The following is a 12502-nucleotide window of genomic DNA, read 5'->3' on the forward strand; positions in this document are numbered from 1 at the left end:
TTCACAAGCCTCTCACTTCCGCACCTCTCGTACTTATAGTACGCACCGTACGTAGTACGCGTAGTGCGCGTACTTCAAGCGTGCAGACCCTGAATTGGGACACAGCCTGAGACACGTTCAAAAAAAGTTTGCTGTTTACTGTTAGCTTGTCACTTCCGCATCCGGTCCGTCAAGTTACTATGTCGCCAGATATTGTTTTTTTTTTTGTTTTTTTTTTTTTTTTTTTTTTACCAAACATTGTTGTATTTTGTGCACTTTTGCAGCGTGTTTCTATTTGCCTTTTTTCTTAAGTTGCTGTCCCTACCCTCACCTCTACACCAGAGCTTTTCCTTCATCATGCTCCATTGTAACATGTTTGATTTGGCGCAGGATGCCCTGTCTTTTAATTTCTCAGGACTTGGAGCAAACACTAACAGTTTTTAAATTATAATTTTTCAATTTCCAAATTGTATGTAAAAAAGCCTTAGCCCAAATGGTCTTCCATAGGTTGATCTGTAAACGTTCAGCGCGTCCGCTGATTGGTGGAGTGGCGCATGCGCGGTGCAACCAAAAGAAAGAACCGACTGATGGGAACAGGAAGTCCAAAATGGCGATGGACGGAATGATGTCCACGTCCTCGGGTCTATCTTATCACAATGCCGGGGACTTTTACCCGAGAAAGTTCGGCCCGAAGCCGGACGTGGTGCCGTCCGGGGTGACGGAGAGGAAGGTGGGGCCGCTGGATAAACCGGACATGGTGTCGGTGGATGTCCTCAACATCAAGGATTCAGGTTTGTTATGCTAGCAGGCTAACGGCTAACAACACGTATTCAATCAGCTGCTCCGGAGTTTACCGACTAGTTACCGGCTGAAACGACACTAGCACCGTGGCTAACGGCCGGTTTGAGTCAGTTAGACCTGTCGTATTTTTTTTGGTGAGGGCTGTATCCGGATAATCAGTTCGTAGAAAGCAGTTTAACGTTTAAACGGCGTATTTGCACTCCTCCACCATTCCTGCTTCCTCCCTTTAATGGAAAAGGGTGAAGCAGGAGTCCTTCACCGGCTCCCGTGTTGCTGCTAAATAATCAGCCTAACGTGGCTCTTTTGGTCCTTCTCGGTGGATCCAGCAACAACCAGCACAGCTGTAAAAGCGACAGGCTCACACTCTAGGGTTAGGGCCACCTTTCTGCTGGAGTCAGCAGAACCTGATGGAAACTGCTCCATTTCATCTTATTGTTAAAGAAAGACTCACTAATATCTGCTCACTACACATGTGAAGTATGTGTGCAGGTATTTTATAGGAAACTAGTTCCTTTTAGATGGAGAAGCTGGAGGAGACAGTGGATGGAAGAACCTTTTCATGTCCTGCTGTCTCGTGGTTGATGTGAAATCAGCTGAAACATGCTCAGTGTGTTAATATCGGTTTGGACCTCTTGTGAATAATCAGATAAATCTTTAAAATTGTCAACCACTTGGATCAAAAACACCCTTTTGCCGAACAACGGAAGGGACCTGATCTGTGGAAAGCGCTGGTTAGATTGCTGTGGCTGACCTGACTGTCTCTTTGCTACAAGATGAAGGATCAGCACCTGCAGCAGGTGGAGAACTGGTTTATGTGCAGCTCTGATGAGTTAACGGAGGCTGCAAAGCAGAAAAAAGTGCTCCAGCTTAAAATAGTTCTTCTGAGAACTAGTGATGGTGCATGGCATCGAGGACCACATCAGCTGTGACCCAGTCAATCAAAAGCTGGAAACCTGAAAAACCTGAAACAAACGTTTCTGTCCTATAAGGCTGCAATCACACTTTTGAGTCTTTCTGTAGTTGTGCTGTAACACACTGACTGATTTTTGTCGTCCACAGACGTCCCGATGCACAGGAAGAAGCACGAGCACGACACCTATGTCCTGGTGAGTTTCCTCAGGTTTCACAGTCATAGTTTCTCTCTTATGTCTCCAACGGTCCACGTGGGCTCAAACACAGTCAAACTCCGAGGAGTGGAGGGTTGGCCACAGAGAGAGAAATTCTCTCCAGTGTCAAACTGGAACAAAGGATTTGTAGAAAGAAGCCAGGCAAAGCTTTAATTAAGGCTTTCATGTGTGATGCAAAACAGGCATTTGTCAGAAAAATGCAAATATTAAATATTTAAATGAACATACTCTTTGAGGTAAAGTTTGGGTTTTACAGAGTTATTAGTCGTCATCTGACGACATCGAAAAGCTGAAAACTGTTAGACTTAATTTGGTGTCACCTCAAAACATTTCTGTCTTCTTTAAAATCCGCAGAATTTTAGCTGAAACTCTGGTCTGATCGCTCTCAGTGCCTCTAATGTGAGTGCTGCTTTGGCCAGGCTGTGACACTTTTAATCATAAACTGTTTCCCTGCATGAATCTGTCAGCCCGTCTCTGCACATTTCCCTGGAAAATGTCTCTAAGCTTTGGAAAATGTGAAGGAGGGCGTCTGAACTTGTATTTTCAGGCGTTTTGCAGCTTTCCTGCTGATAAAGAGCTCACGGCTGATTCATAAATCACCAAAGTGACCGATAAACAATGAAATGTTAGAATTGACATTTTACAAAAAGACATTTTTCCATTTTCTACAGCAAATCTGTCTCATGAAGAAAAGCTGAGATGTGTGTTTTGTTGTATTAACATGTAGCAGGGATTTTAAATGTGTAATTAAACTTGTTTACACTGACAGAAGGCAAAGTGTCACTTGTCCAGTCATGAAGATCAGAGGATCTGACCCAGGAGGGAAAACTGAGCCGACTTCACTGCGATTTATTTTCCTTCAGTGTTACAAACTTAGAATAAAGTTGTTCTTCAGGTTATCAGGAAGCTGAAATAAATGTGCTACAACACGCGGCCACATGGTGGCGGTGTAGGTCAATGTTTGCCTGCCGCTCTGCTGGACCTGATCGTAGTTTATTTCACTGACAGCTGGACCGAGGGCTTTTATTTTGCTTCTGATGGCTCTTCCTCGTGTGCTTTGAATTTTCAGGGGACTATTCACCCGTTCAGGAAGACGCACAGATCCATCTTTGGGAAGCTTCTGCAGGAGTTCAGGCTGGTGTCTTCAGACAGACGAGTAAGTGACGAAACATGTCGTGTCCTCTCCGGGCTTTGGTTGTTTGGCCTCCTCTCGTTTTCACTGAGCGGCGATCATCTGAAGGATCCTCACGTTATAATCCCGATAAGCTGGTTAGACGCTGTGTGTCATACGCCGAGCCCAGCCCAAACACCTCCTGTAATCCTGTTTTCCTGAAAGGTCACCGTGTTCCAGCAGGGATGAAACCCTCAGAGGAAAACATCGTCATTCGTGAGCTGATTTCACGTTCTCTAGCTCGTTAAAGGTCCTCGGAGCGCCGGCAGAGCCTCCGTTCATCTGCTTCCTGCTCTCATCTGTTTTGCTGCTGCTTTTCGGTTAAAGTTTAGGATATTCCCTCTGATTGGAAGATTAAACCGAGCAGAATTTAGGATTTTAGTAGCAAACCTTTCCCTCAAACTTTCATGACTCAACCTGCAGTTTCAAAATCACCAAAATCTGTTCAGAAACCAGCTTTTATTGTTTGTTCCACACTAGATGAGCCGTGGCAGGTAAAAACAGCCCTGTGGTGAGCTCTGCATGATTAACAGCTCAGAATAAGTTCTCTTATACGGCGCCCTCAGTTCATCCAGTGTGTAACAAGCTGCTTTAGCTCCTCCTTCCTCCAAAGACTTTCTTCTGATTGGCTGCTTTTGGAAAAATAAGATTTGAAAAGCAGGTGGGTGGGGCTTCTGCACACGAGTCTCTCTCTGACATCATAAAGACCCGTAGATTAAAAAAAAAAAGACTGAAAGTTGTTTTATATGAACATGCAGCGCTGGGTGTTTTAACTGCAATGGTAAAAACTCACTGGGAATACCACACACACCTTATCGCAGATCGGGCTTACTTTGAGCGTAAGGTTTCATTTCTATGAACATATGAACACTATGGCTGCTACAAACGATTATTTTGATAGTCGACTAATCGTGGCAGCCCTAATGAACACACAGGAGCGAGATTTTTGGCAGTGAAACCTTTGAGTTTGTGTTTGTGCTCCGTCTGAGTGATATTTACTGCAGCTGTGGCTGATGTTGGTGAAAAAGAGGGAGATCCATGTAGATTCCCAAAGTCTGCATGTATGTGCTGAATTGAGTGAAGAGGTCGTCAGATTAAAGGATGTGTGGATATATTATGTGTTTTTAATTTAAAGTCTCCTGTGTCACTCCGACTCGCCCTCGAATGACCAAATCACAGGCTGTAAAAGCAAATGACACGCCCTCACCGGGATCACCCACACCAGGAGGCGGCCAGTCTCTGTGGGTGATCGCCGTCAGCCTGTCACTTCATCTGGTCGATGTCCACGCTCGGTCTGGATCCAGATAATCCTTTAACACCAAACTCCAGGCCTTTAAAACAACCCTCCATCAACCCCGTGAGGTTTCCACCACCTCTGACTTATTAGCGGCGTTTCCAGCAGAGATCGCTGCTCGGTGACCAAATCTGAGCACGTTTAACTCTGAAGTTTCGTTTCAGTTCTACTTGAAACGGGAGGTGATGGAGGTAAAAGATGAAGTGAATAAAGTCATCAGAACTCGTGCGGTTTAGAATAAAAAGGGGAAGAAAGACTGAGCAGAAATGGGAACACGCTTTTATCACGCTCAGGTTTGGGTTTCTTTCTCTGGGTCTACCCCGAGGTTTCCTCCCAGCTGGATGTCCTCAGAAAACCTCCAAAGGGAGGCGCTCTGGATGCATCCAAAGCAGACGCCTGAGCCGCCTCAGCTGGCTCGCTTTCAACACGAGGAGCAGCGGATCTATTTTTAACTCCTCCGCTCATCTCTAAGGCCGGGCCGGGCTCGTAGGTGAGCGTTTAGCGTCCGGGCCTGAATCATGATGCCTGGCACGGCCTGAAAACATGGATCCACGGCAAAGGTGAGGACTTGGCCCCGGTATTATTTTAACACATCGGATCAGTGCTCGGGGTCAACCGATTCCCAAAGCCGCAGCATCGGAGGACAACGGGAAAAAGTTGGATCAGTCCATCACAAAATGTGAAAACATCTCCAGCTGTAACACGTAGAATAATCCCAGTGTATATAAAGAAAAACAGTGACATGGAGTAAATATCCTGAGTGCTCCTTTGGTTTACTCTCACTGAAATCCAGCTGTCGTCGCTCCGAGAGCTCAGATCATCGTCTGAAAGTTCCTAAATCTGAGCAGCTTGAATTTAATGCTGGTAGGAGCTGTGTAGTGCAAATGTTAGTGCTTCAGACATCGCGCACGAGGCTTGTGTTCATGCCTTGTTTTCCTGCTGCAGCCTCCGGTTCACGCCGCCTGCTGTAGGCATCTCGTCGGCATCTCTCGCCCTTCCTGCAACACGACTTTAAATCCCAGGGCGGGTTCTTCTTCTGCGATTTCCCCCCATACACGTAAATTAAATATTCAACAACAACATAAAAACAGGGAGCAGAAGCAGAGTTTGTACTGATTCCTGCTTATAAATAAAAATACGATTACAGTGCATTAAAAAATGAGGTAGAGCCAAAACAAAACAGGCACAGATGTGGAGCTAAAAATGTTTCAGGACAGGACAAAAAAAGCAAAACCACTGAAGGCATGGTAATGAATGTGAAAGGATTAAATGTGTGTGTGTGTGTGTGCGTGTGTTATTGTGCTATAATCCACTTTGGTGATGCACTAGCAGGGGGTCCGGCCTCCCCGTAGAGCCCGGGATTGGATTACGCGGTGTCGTACACGGCTTAGCCACCAAACGCGATTCAAAGCAGCAAAAGTTGAGACGTGCTTCCTCAGCGCCTCGCCTCCAGTCTCCGCTCACGCCTCCTGTTTGTGCAATAAAGCTCGTCAACATCTGATTTGAGGTTTTATCAGCACGACGCAGATATTTTTACTGAAATCTGCAGGTTTTATGCCATAAATGCTGACATTAGGTCTGTGAAACGAAGTCGGCGTCTCGCTGCCTAAATGTGCCTCAAAGTGAACGCGCGTCCCCCGCCGGCTGGGGGATGGCCTTCGTTTCCTAATGTCAGCCAAGCGGTCACATAAAGGTGGTCACCACCTGGAAAAGTCAGCGCGGGCTCTCCCAGTCTGACTACGAGTTCGTGTGAAAGAGGCACAAACGGCGAGCTGTGTGATGATGGAAAAAGAGTAGTATGTAGATCAGGGGTGGACCTCTCCAGGCCTGAAGGGCCGGTGTCCTGCAGGTTTTAGATCTCACCCTGAATCAAATGATTAGTTCATTAGCAGGCCTCTGGAGAACTTCAAGACATGTTGAGGAGGTAACTTATCCATTTAAATCAGCTGTGTTGGATCACCGACACATCTAACACCTGCAGCACACCGGCCCTCGAGGCCTGGAGTTGGACACCCCTGATGTAAATGTAGTGGAGAGAAGCGGTGTAAAGGTGTGAGTGTGGCTCAGTGAAACCAGGACAATCGTTTAGAAGTTTTATTTTAAAAAGAGGCAGCAAACCAGGAAATAGACGTATCCAGTGGTTTAAATGGAAGGAATCTGTGCCACCAATTTGGCATCGCATCCACCGGTGCGAGTAGCTGCTTTGATGTCTTTTCGGCTGGTGGTGCACCTCTTGGTTGAAGACGCGAGTGTACGATCGTGTCACTCAGAAGCTCACAGATTCAGATTTTTATGGATCGACATGCTGCAGATGTTCAAAAAGATGAAACATTATGTTAAAAATAAAAACACTTTTTAATGGCTTTGCTTCTAGTTTTGAATCTGCCTTTCATATGTGTGGTAGATCGTCTGAGTGGCGACACCTGTTGCTCAGGAGAATACTGCAGCAGCTTCCTGCAGCTTCACGGCCTACAGAAACAGATGTGACCTGTGATTATGTTACTGTCAGACTTCCAGCTGTATGTTCTGCTCTCAGCCATTTCTTTTAGTTCCTGACATCAGACAAACTGAGTGTTAAAAACGGCCCCATTCAGCGATCAGTGCGGCTCTCCTCCCAGCTGTTACGTTAAAACGAGGATTTACAAGGAGCAGAACTTAAAGGAGTCTGAAGGATTTCTAAAACGTACAAACGATGGAGGAGAATCAGCAGCACTGAAGTCAGGCTAGTTCAAATGTAATGGTAGTCGGCCAGAGACGGTGCAGTCCTGATCAGAAGTTTAAAACCACTTTAAAAATGACAACAACAACAACAACAACAAAAATTATATTTTGCATTGTTGGATCTCAACAAGGTTCCAAGTAGAGCTTCAACATGCAACAAGAAGAAATGTGAGTGAGACAGAAACTTTTTTGAGCAATTTATTGAAAACAACACTTAAATCGAAACAGGTGATCAAAGGTTTAGAACCACGTGTCTTTAAATCGGTGCAAAAATGTGGATTCATTGTCAGGTAGTCCTGATGGCAAAGGTAAACAAACCCTGAACGTGGTCGTGTTGCATAAACAGGGACGCAGTGAGACGGTCATTTGGGATTTCTTAAAGGATCCTGAGGGTTACGGAACAAAAGAATCAAGTGGAAGACCCCAAAAAATGTCACCAGCACTGAGCCGGAGGATCTGATTGGCTGTCTTTTGAGACACTGGACGATCCTCGACCCAATATAAGGCCGTTACTGGTGCGACTGCAGCCCCATAACCATCGGACGGCATCTGAGACTGAAGGACTTCAAAACCAAAAAACAATCTTCAGAGCTTCGTCAAGACAAACGACATCACACGGCAGGAAGAAGACGCTGAAAACGAACCGAACGTCAGCTGGGGGGGTTGGGCCAATCCCAGCTGACACAGGGTGAGACAGGGGCGGGTACACCTGGACAGGTCGCTGGTCCATCACAGGTCTAACAAAGAGTCACATTCACCTACAGACAATTTAGAATCTCAAGTTTAGCTGAACGGTCACGTGTTCAGACCGAATTCAAACCCTGGACTGTCGGTTGCACCGGCGCTGACCACTGGACCACTGGACCACTGGACCACTGTGCCACAAAGACCATGACGCTGATGAGATCCTCCTCCAACACAGGAGGAGACTTTAGACCTGAAGAAGAAGCTGCATCGACGTTCTGAAAGCAAAACGTCCCGACGAAGCTGAACGGGGACATCGGGAAGGACACGACCGCAGGGCGGCAGGGAGAGACGGGCAGACTTCAAACGAGCGGGAAAACTCGTCTGCAGCCGCCGCCGCTTCATTATGTAAGAGGGTTTATTTTGAGAGGAGAACACTGCCACCCTGGAGACAGCGAGGCCTGTCGGCGCGGTCTGAGCGCCACACCGAGGTCATCGGAGGTCACTCCTTGTGTTTTAATTGCCACCTAAAGCGAGCCTCGGCGGGTTTCGCCACACGCAAAAAAATATCCCACAATCCCGCTCTGCACAAAGTCTCCAGACTGGTGTGAGTCACACCTCTGCTCGCCACGATGACACACATGTGGCTGGCGCTACGTGGCGATGCGCCTGGCATCAGCAGCGACTCGGGATTTTAATACAGTACCTGGCGACCGACCCTCTGTCACTCCAGTGTCACATGAAGCCTCAATATGCTGGCACGCCGTCACGCTGCCGCCGGACGCCCGGGCGAGGCCGCTGACGGACAAACGGGGGCAGCAGAGCGTCGCAATGTGGCCGCCGTGCGCGCTCCCCTGGGCGCTCTGCATACGTGGAGGGAAGCGAAGGTGGGGGGGGGGGGGGGTGTTTTGGCTCGAGTGCTGTCTCTGTGTTTGCACACACTCTCTGTCTCTCTCACACACACACACACACACACACACACACACACACACACACACACACACACACACTGAAGGTCTCCCATGCCCGTCGCTGGCTAGTGCTGTCACCAGACGCCCCGACGCTGTCATAACACAGCACACCACAGTAATTGTAGATTTCACAGCACTCGGCGCTCCCACCACGGCGTATGACTCCAACACGAAGTGACAGGCCAGGACACAAACACACAGTCGCTCGCCTCGCTCCATTTCTCGTTTCTCTCCCCTCTGACACACACAGGCGTGCACACGCACACACACGTGCACACGCACACACACGTGCACACGGACACGCCGCCTGGACTCAAGGTTTTTTCTCTTCATTGAAAATTCTGCTGATTGCACATCCAGGCTGAGGGAACGGGCTGTGCTCACAGTACAAACACTGAACGTTTACCTGCGGACTCTGTTGGAGTTGTGTCACCTTTGTTTGCCCATAAAACCCACAGAGATTTAAATGCTTTTTATTAAGGTTAAGATTGAGATCTTTTATTTGTTATTGTAGGAAGATGCAGTTAAATTTCTTTTGTTGACTGTTAACTAAAGGCTGTAAAACAAATTGTAACAACTAAGCTTTATGCAGACAACAGGAATGCGTCTCTTGCCCCTTCTTATTTGTGCGAGCTTCACCCTCACGTGCCGTCGAGTGCTCTTATAATAATAATAATGGATTGCATTAATATAGCGCTTTTCGAGACCCTCAAAGCGCTTCACAATTCCACTATTCATTCACTCTCACATCCACACACTGGTGGAGGCAGCTGCAGGTGGAGGCAGCTGCAGGTGTAGCCACAGCTGCCCTGGGGCAGACTGACAGAGTGTGATGCAGGAGAATGCTCCGTTCTGTTGATGTTGGACCTGACCTCCGCCTTACTGTGGACCATCATACTCTGCTAGATAGGCTGAGACACTGGGGGGGGTATATCAGGGGCTGCTTTGGACTGGTTTGAATCCTATTTGCATGAACGATCCTTTTCTGTGGCTACCTCTAAGTACAGTTCCTCTTCTACTTTTCTTGCCTATGGTGTGCCACAAGGTTCAGTTTTGGGGCCTTTATTGTTCTTACTGTATTTACTTCCTCTTCACTTGTTGAGCACTTTTAAGGACATTTCGTATCACTGCTATGCAGATGATATTCAGTTATATATCTCCTTTAAGCCCCGTGATGTTTCCAAGCTACAGATTTTGCATAAGTGCATAGACTCCATTAGATGTTGGATGGCTGGAAACTTTCTTCAACTAAATGAGGAGAGGACTGAAGTTCTTGTTTGTACCTAGTGTTATGGAAAACTTGGGTCCACTTGCTACATTTGCCAAACCGTCTATCAGGAGCCTTGGTGTTAGTATTGACTCAGCTCTGACTTTGGATGCTCATGTAAAATCTTTGGTTTGATCCTGTTTTTATCACTTCAGAAACATTGCTAAGCTGAGTCCCGTTGTATCGCGCTCCGAATTAGAAATTGTCATTTATGCATTTGTTTCATCTCGTCTGGACTAGGGATGGGTATCGTTTAGGTTTTATCCGATACCGGTGCCAAACCGGTACTTTTGAAACGGTGCCGGTGCTCAAACCGGTGCTTAAAGAATGGAAAACACAAAATTGGTCCAAAAACCTCTCATGTTCAGCTGTTTTTTTGTAAAAAGATAACAATGTTAGCCTTTTCTGCAGGTATACGGCATATATGGTATCACTCTGGGCTGGAAGCAGCTTAAACAATGGAAAAAACACAAACTTTGTCCAAAAACCTCTCATGTTTAACTGTTTTCCACTTTTTCTTCGGTCATTTTAGCCTTTTTGTCCAGGGTGAAGGGAGTATCTGCCATCAAACAAGAAGACAGCTGCATGTAGCTATGATGGTGTTTGCTAGTTCACCTTACATGCATTAATTTAATAACGCGGTTAGCCTACTCAACGTAAATTACACACGAACAACATTAAGCTACTCACGCAGAGAAGAACGGCTGCTGCTGCATCATCATTTCTGCTACACTGGCAGGGCTAGGTTCATCGGATTTAAAGTGTGACCTCCTTTGACAGTATCAGCTTAAAGCACTTGTTGCAGGCTGCTGAGTTTGCATCTTTTGCTGTGAAGTACAGCCAGACTTTTGACCGCTTTGCCTTGGGCATTTTTAATCTGTAGCTCTGCTCTAAAAGAACGTACGTACCTGGACCCGCCTACTATCCTCGAAACGTAAAATGATTGGCTAGAATCTAAAGTGTATCATTCCATACCAGTTGGTGGCGGTAATGCACCTTTCAGTTGTTTGCCAACCGCCAATAGAAATGTAAGGAAGAAGAAAGTGTATCACAGCTCAGGAAAAAAAAGCACCGAAATAAAGCACCGAAATGCGCGCTGCTTTTCGGTCTGGTTACTACCGTTTATGTCAGAACCGGTGCCATGATGGCACCGGATACCGGTACCCATCCCTAGTCTGGACTATTGTAACTCTTTGTTTATTTGTTTATGTAAAGCCTCTTTGGAGCGTCTGCAAGTTGTTCAGAACGCTGCTGCAAAGCTTCTGACCAAGTCCTCCAAGTCCTCCCACGTCACACCCCTGCTGATTCAGCTGCACTGGCTCCCCGTTAAATTCAGAATCCAGTTTAAGGTTTTGACTAGGGATGGGTACCGGTATCCGGTGCCATCATGGCACCGGTTCTGACATAAACGGTAGTAACCAGACCGAAAAGCAGCGCGCATTTCGGTGCTTTATTTCGGTGCTTTATTTCGGTGCTTTTTTTTCCTGAGCTGTGATACACTTTCTTCTTCCTTACATTTCTATTGGCGGTTGGCAAACAACTGAAAGGTGCATTACCGCCACCAACTGGTATGGAATGATACACTTTAGATTCTAGCCAATCATTTTACGTTTCGAGGATAGTAGGCGGGTCCAGGTACGTACGTTCTTTTAGAGCAGAGCTACAGATTAAAAATGCCCAAGGCGAAGCGGTCAAAAGTCTGGCTGTACTTCACAGCAAAATATGCAAACTCAGCAGCTGCAACAAGTGCTTTAAGCTGATACTGTCAAAGGAGGTCACACTTTAAATCCGATGAACCTAGCCCTGCCAGTGTAGCAGAAATGATGATGGCAGCAGCAGCCGTTCTTCTCTGCGTGAGTAGCTTAATGTTGTTCGTGTGTAATTTACGTTGAGTAAGCTAACCGCGTTATTACATTAATGCATGTAACATGAACTAGCAAACACCATCATAGCTACATGAGGCTGTCTTCTTGTTTGATGGCAGATACTCCCTTCACCCTGGCCAAAAAGGCTAAAATGACCAAAGAAAAAGTGGAAAACAGCTAAACATGAGAGGTTTTTGGACAAAGTTTGTGTTTTTTCCATTGATTAAGCTGCTTCCAGCCAAGAGTGATACCATATATGCCCTATACCTGCAGAAAAGACTAACATTGTTATCTTTTTACAAAAAAACAGCTGAACATGAGAGGTTTTTGGACCAATTTTGTGTTTTCCATTCTTTAAGCACCGGTTTGGGCACCGTTTAAGCACCGGCACCGTTTCAAAAGTACCGGTTTGGCACCGGTATCGGATAAAACCTAAACGATACCCATCCCTAGTTTTGACCTTGACCTTCAGGGCTCTGCATGGACAAGCACCAACATATATCAGTGAACTTTTACATCCATACAGTCCCAGCAGGTCCCTGAGGTCATGTGACCAGGGCTTGCTTGCTGTCCAACACACGAGGCTGAAAACAAAAGGCGACAAAGCTTTTGTGACTGTGGC

General features: G+C 46.5%; 1 protein-coding gene across 1 annotated transcript in view; it reads left to right on the forward strand.

Moving 5' to 3' along the window:
* Positions 1-479: 479 nt before the first annotated feature.
* Positions 480-12502, forward strand: part of slc30a6 (solute carrier family 30 member 6) — a 65257-nt gene continuing 53234 nt past the window's right edge. Inside the window, exons 1-3 of the mRNA XM_085182413.1 lie at positions 480-770; positions 1840-1886; positions 2977-3063. Of these exons, the coding sequence (XP_085038539.1) occupies positions 587-770; positions 1840-1886; positions 2977-3063 (318 nt within the window). The 5' untranslated portion in view covers positions 480-586. The remainder of the gene's footprint in view (positions 771-1839; positions 1887-2976; positions 3064-12502) is intronic.

This window comes from Neolamprologus multifasciatus, chromosome 13, assembly GCF_963576455.1.
Source record: "Neolamprologus multifasciatus chromosome 13, fNeoMul1.2, whole genome shotgun sequence".
Classification (NCBI taxonomy): Eukaryota; Metazoa; Chordata; class Actinopteri; order Cichliformes; family Cichlidae; genus Neolamprologus; species Neolamprologus multifasciatus.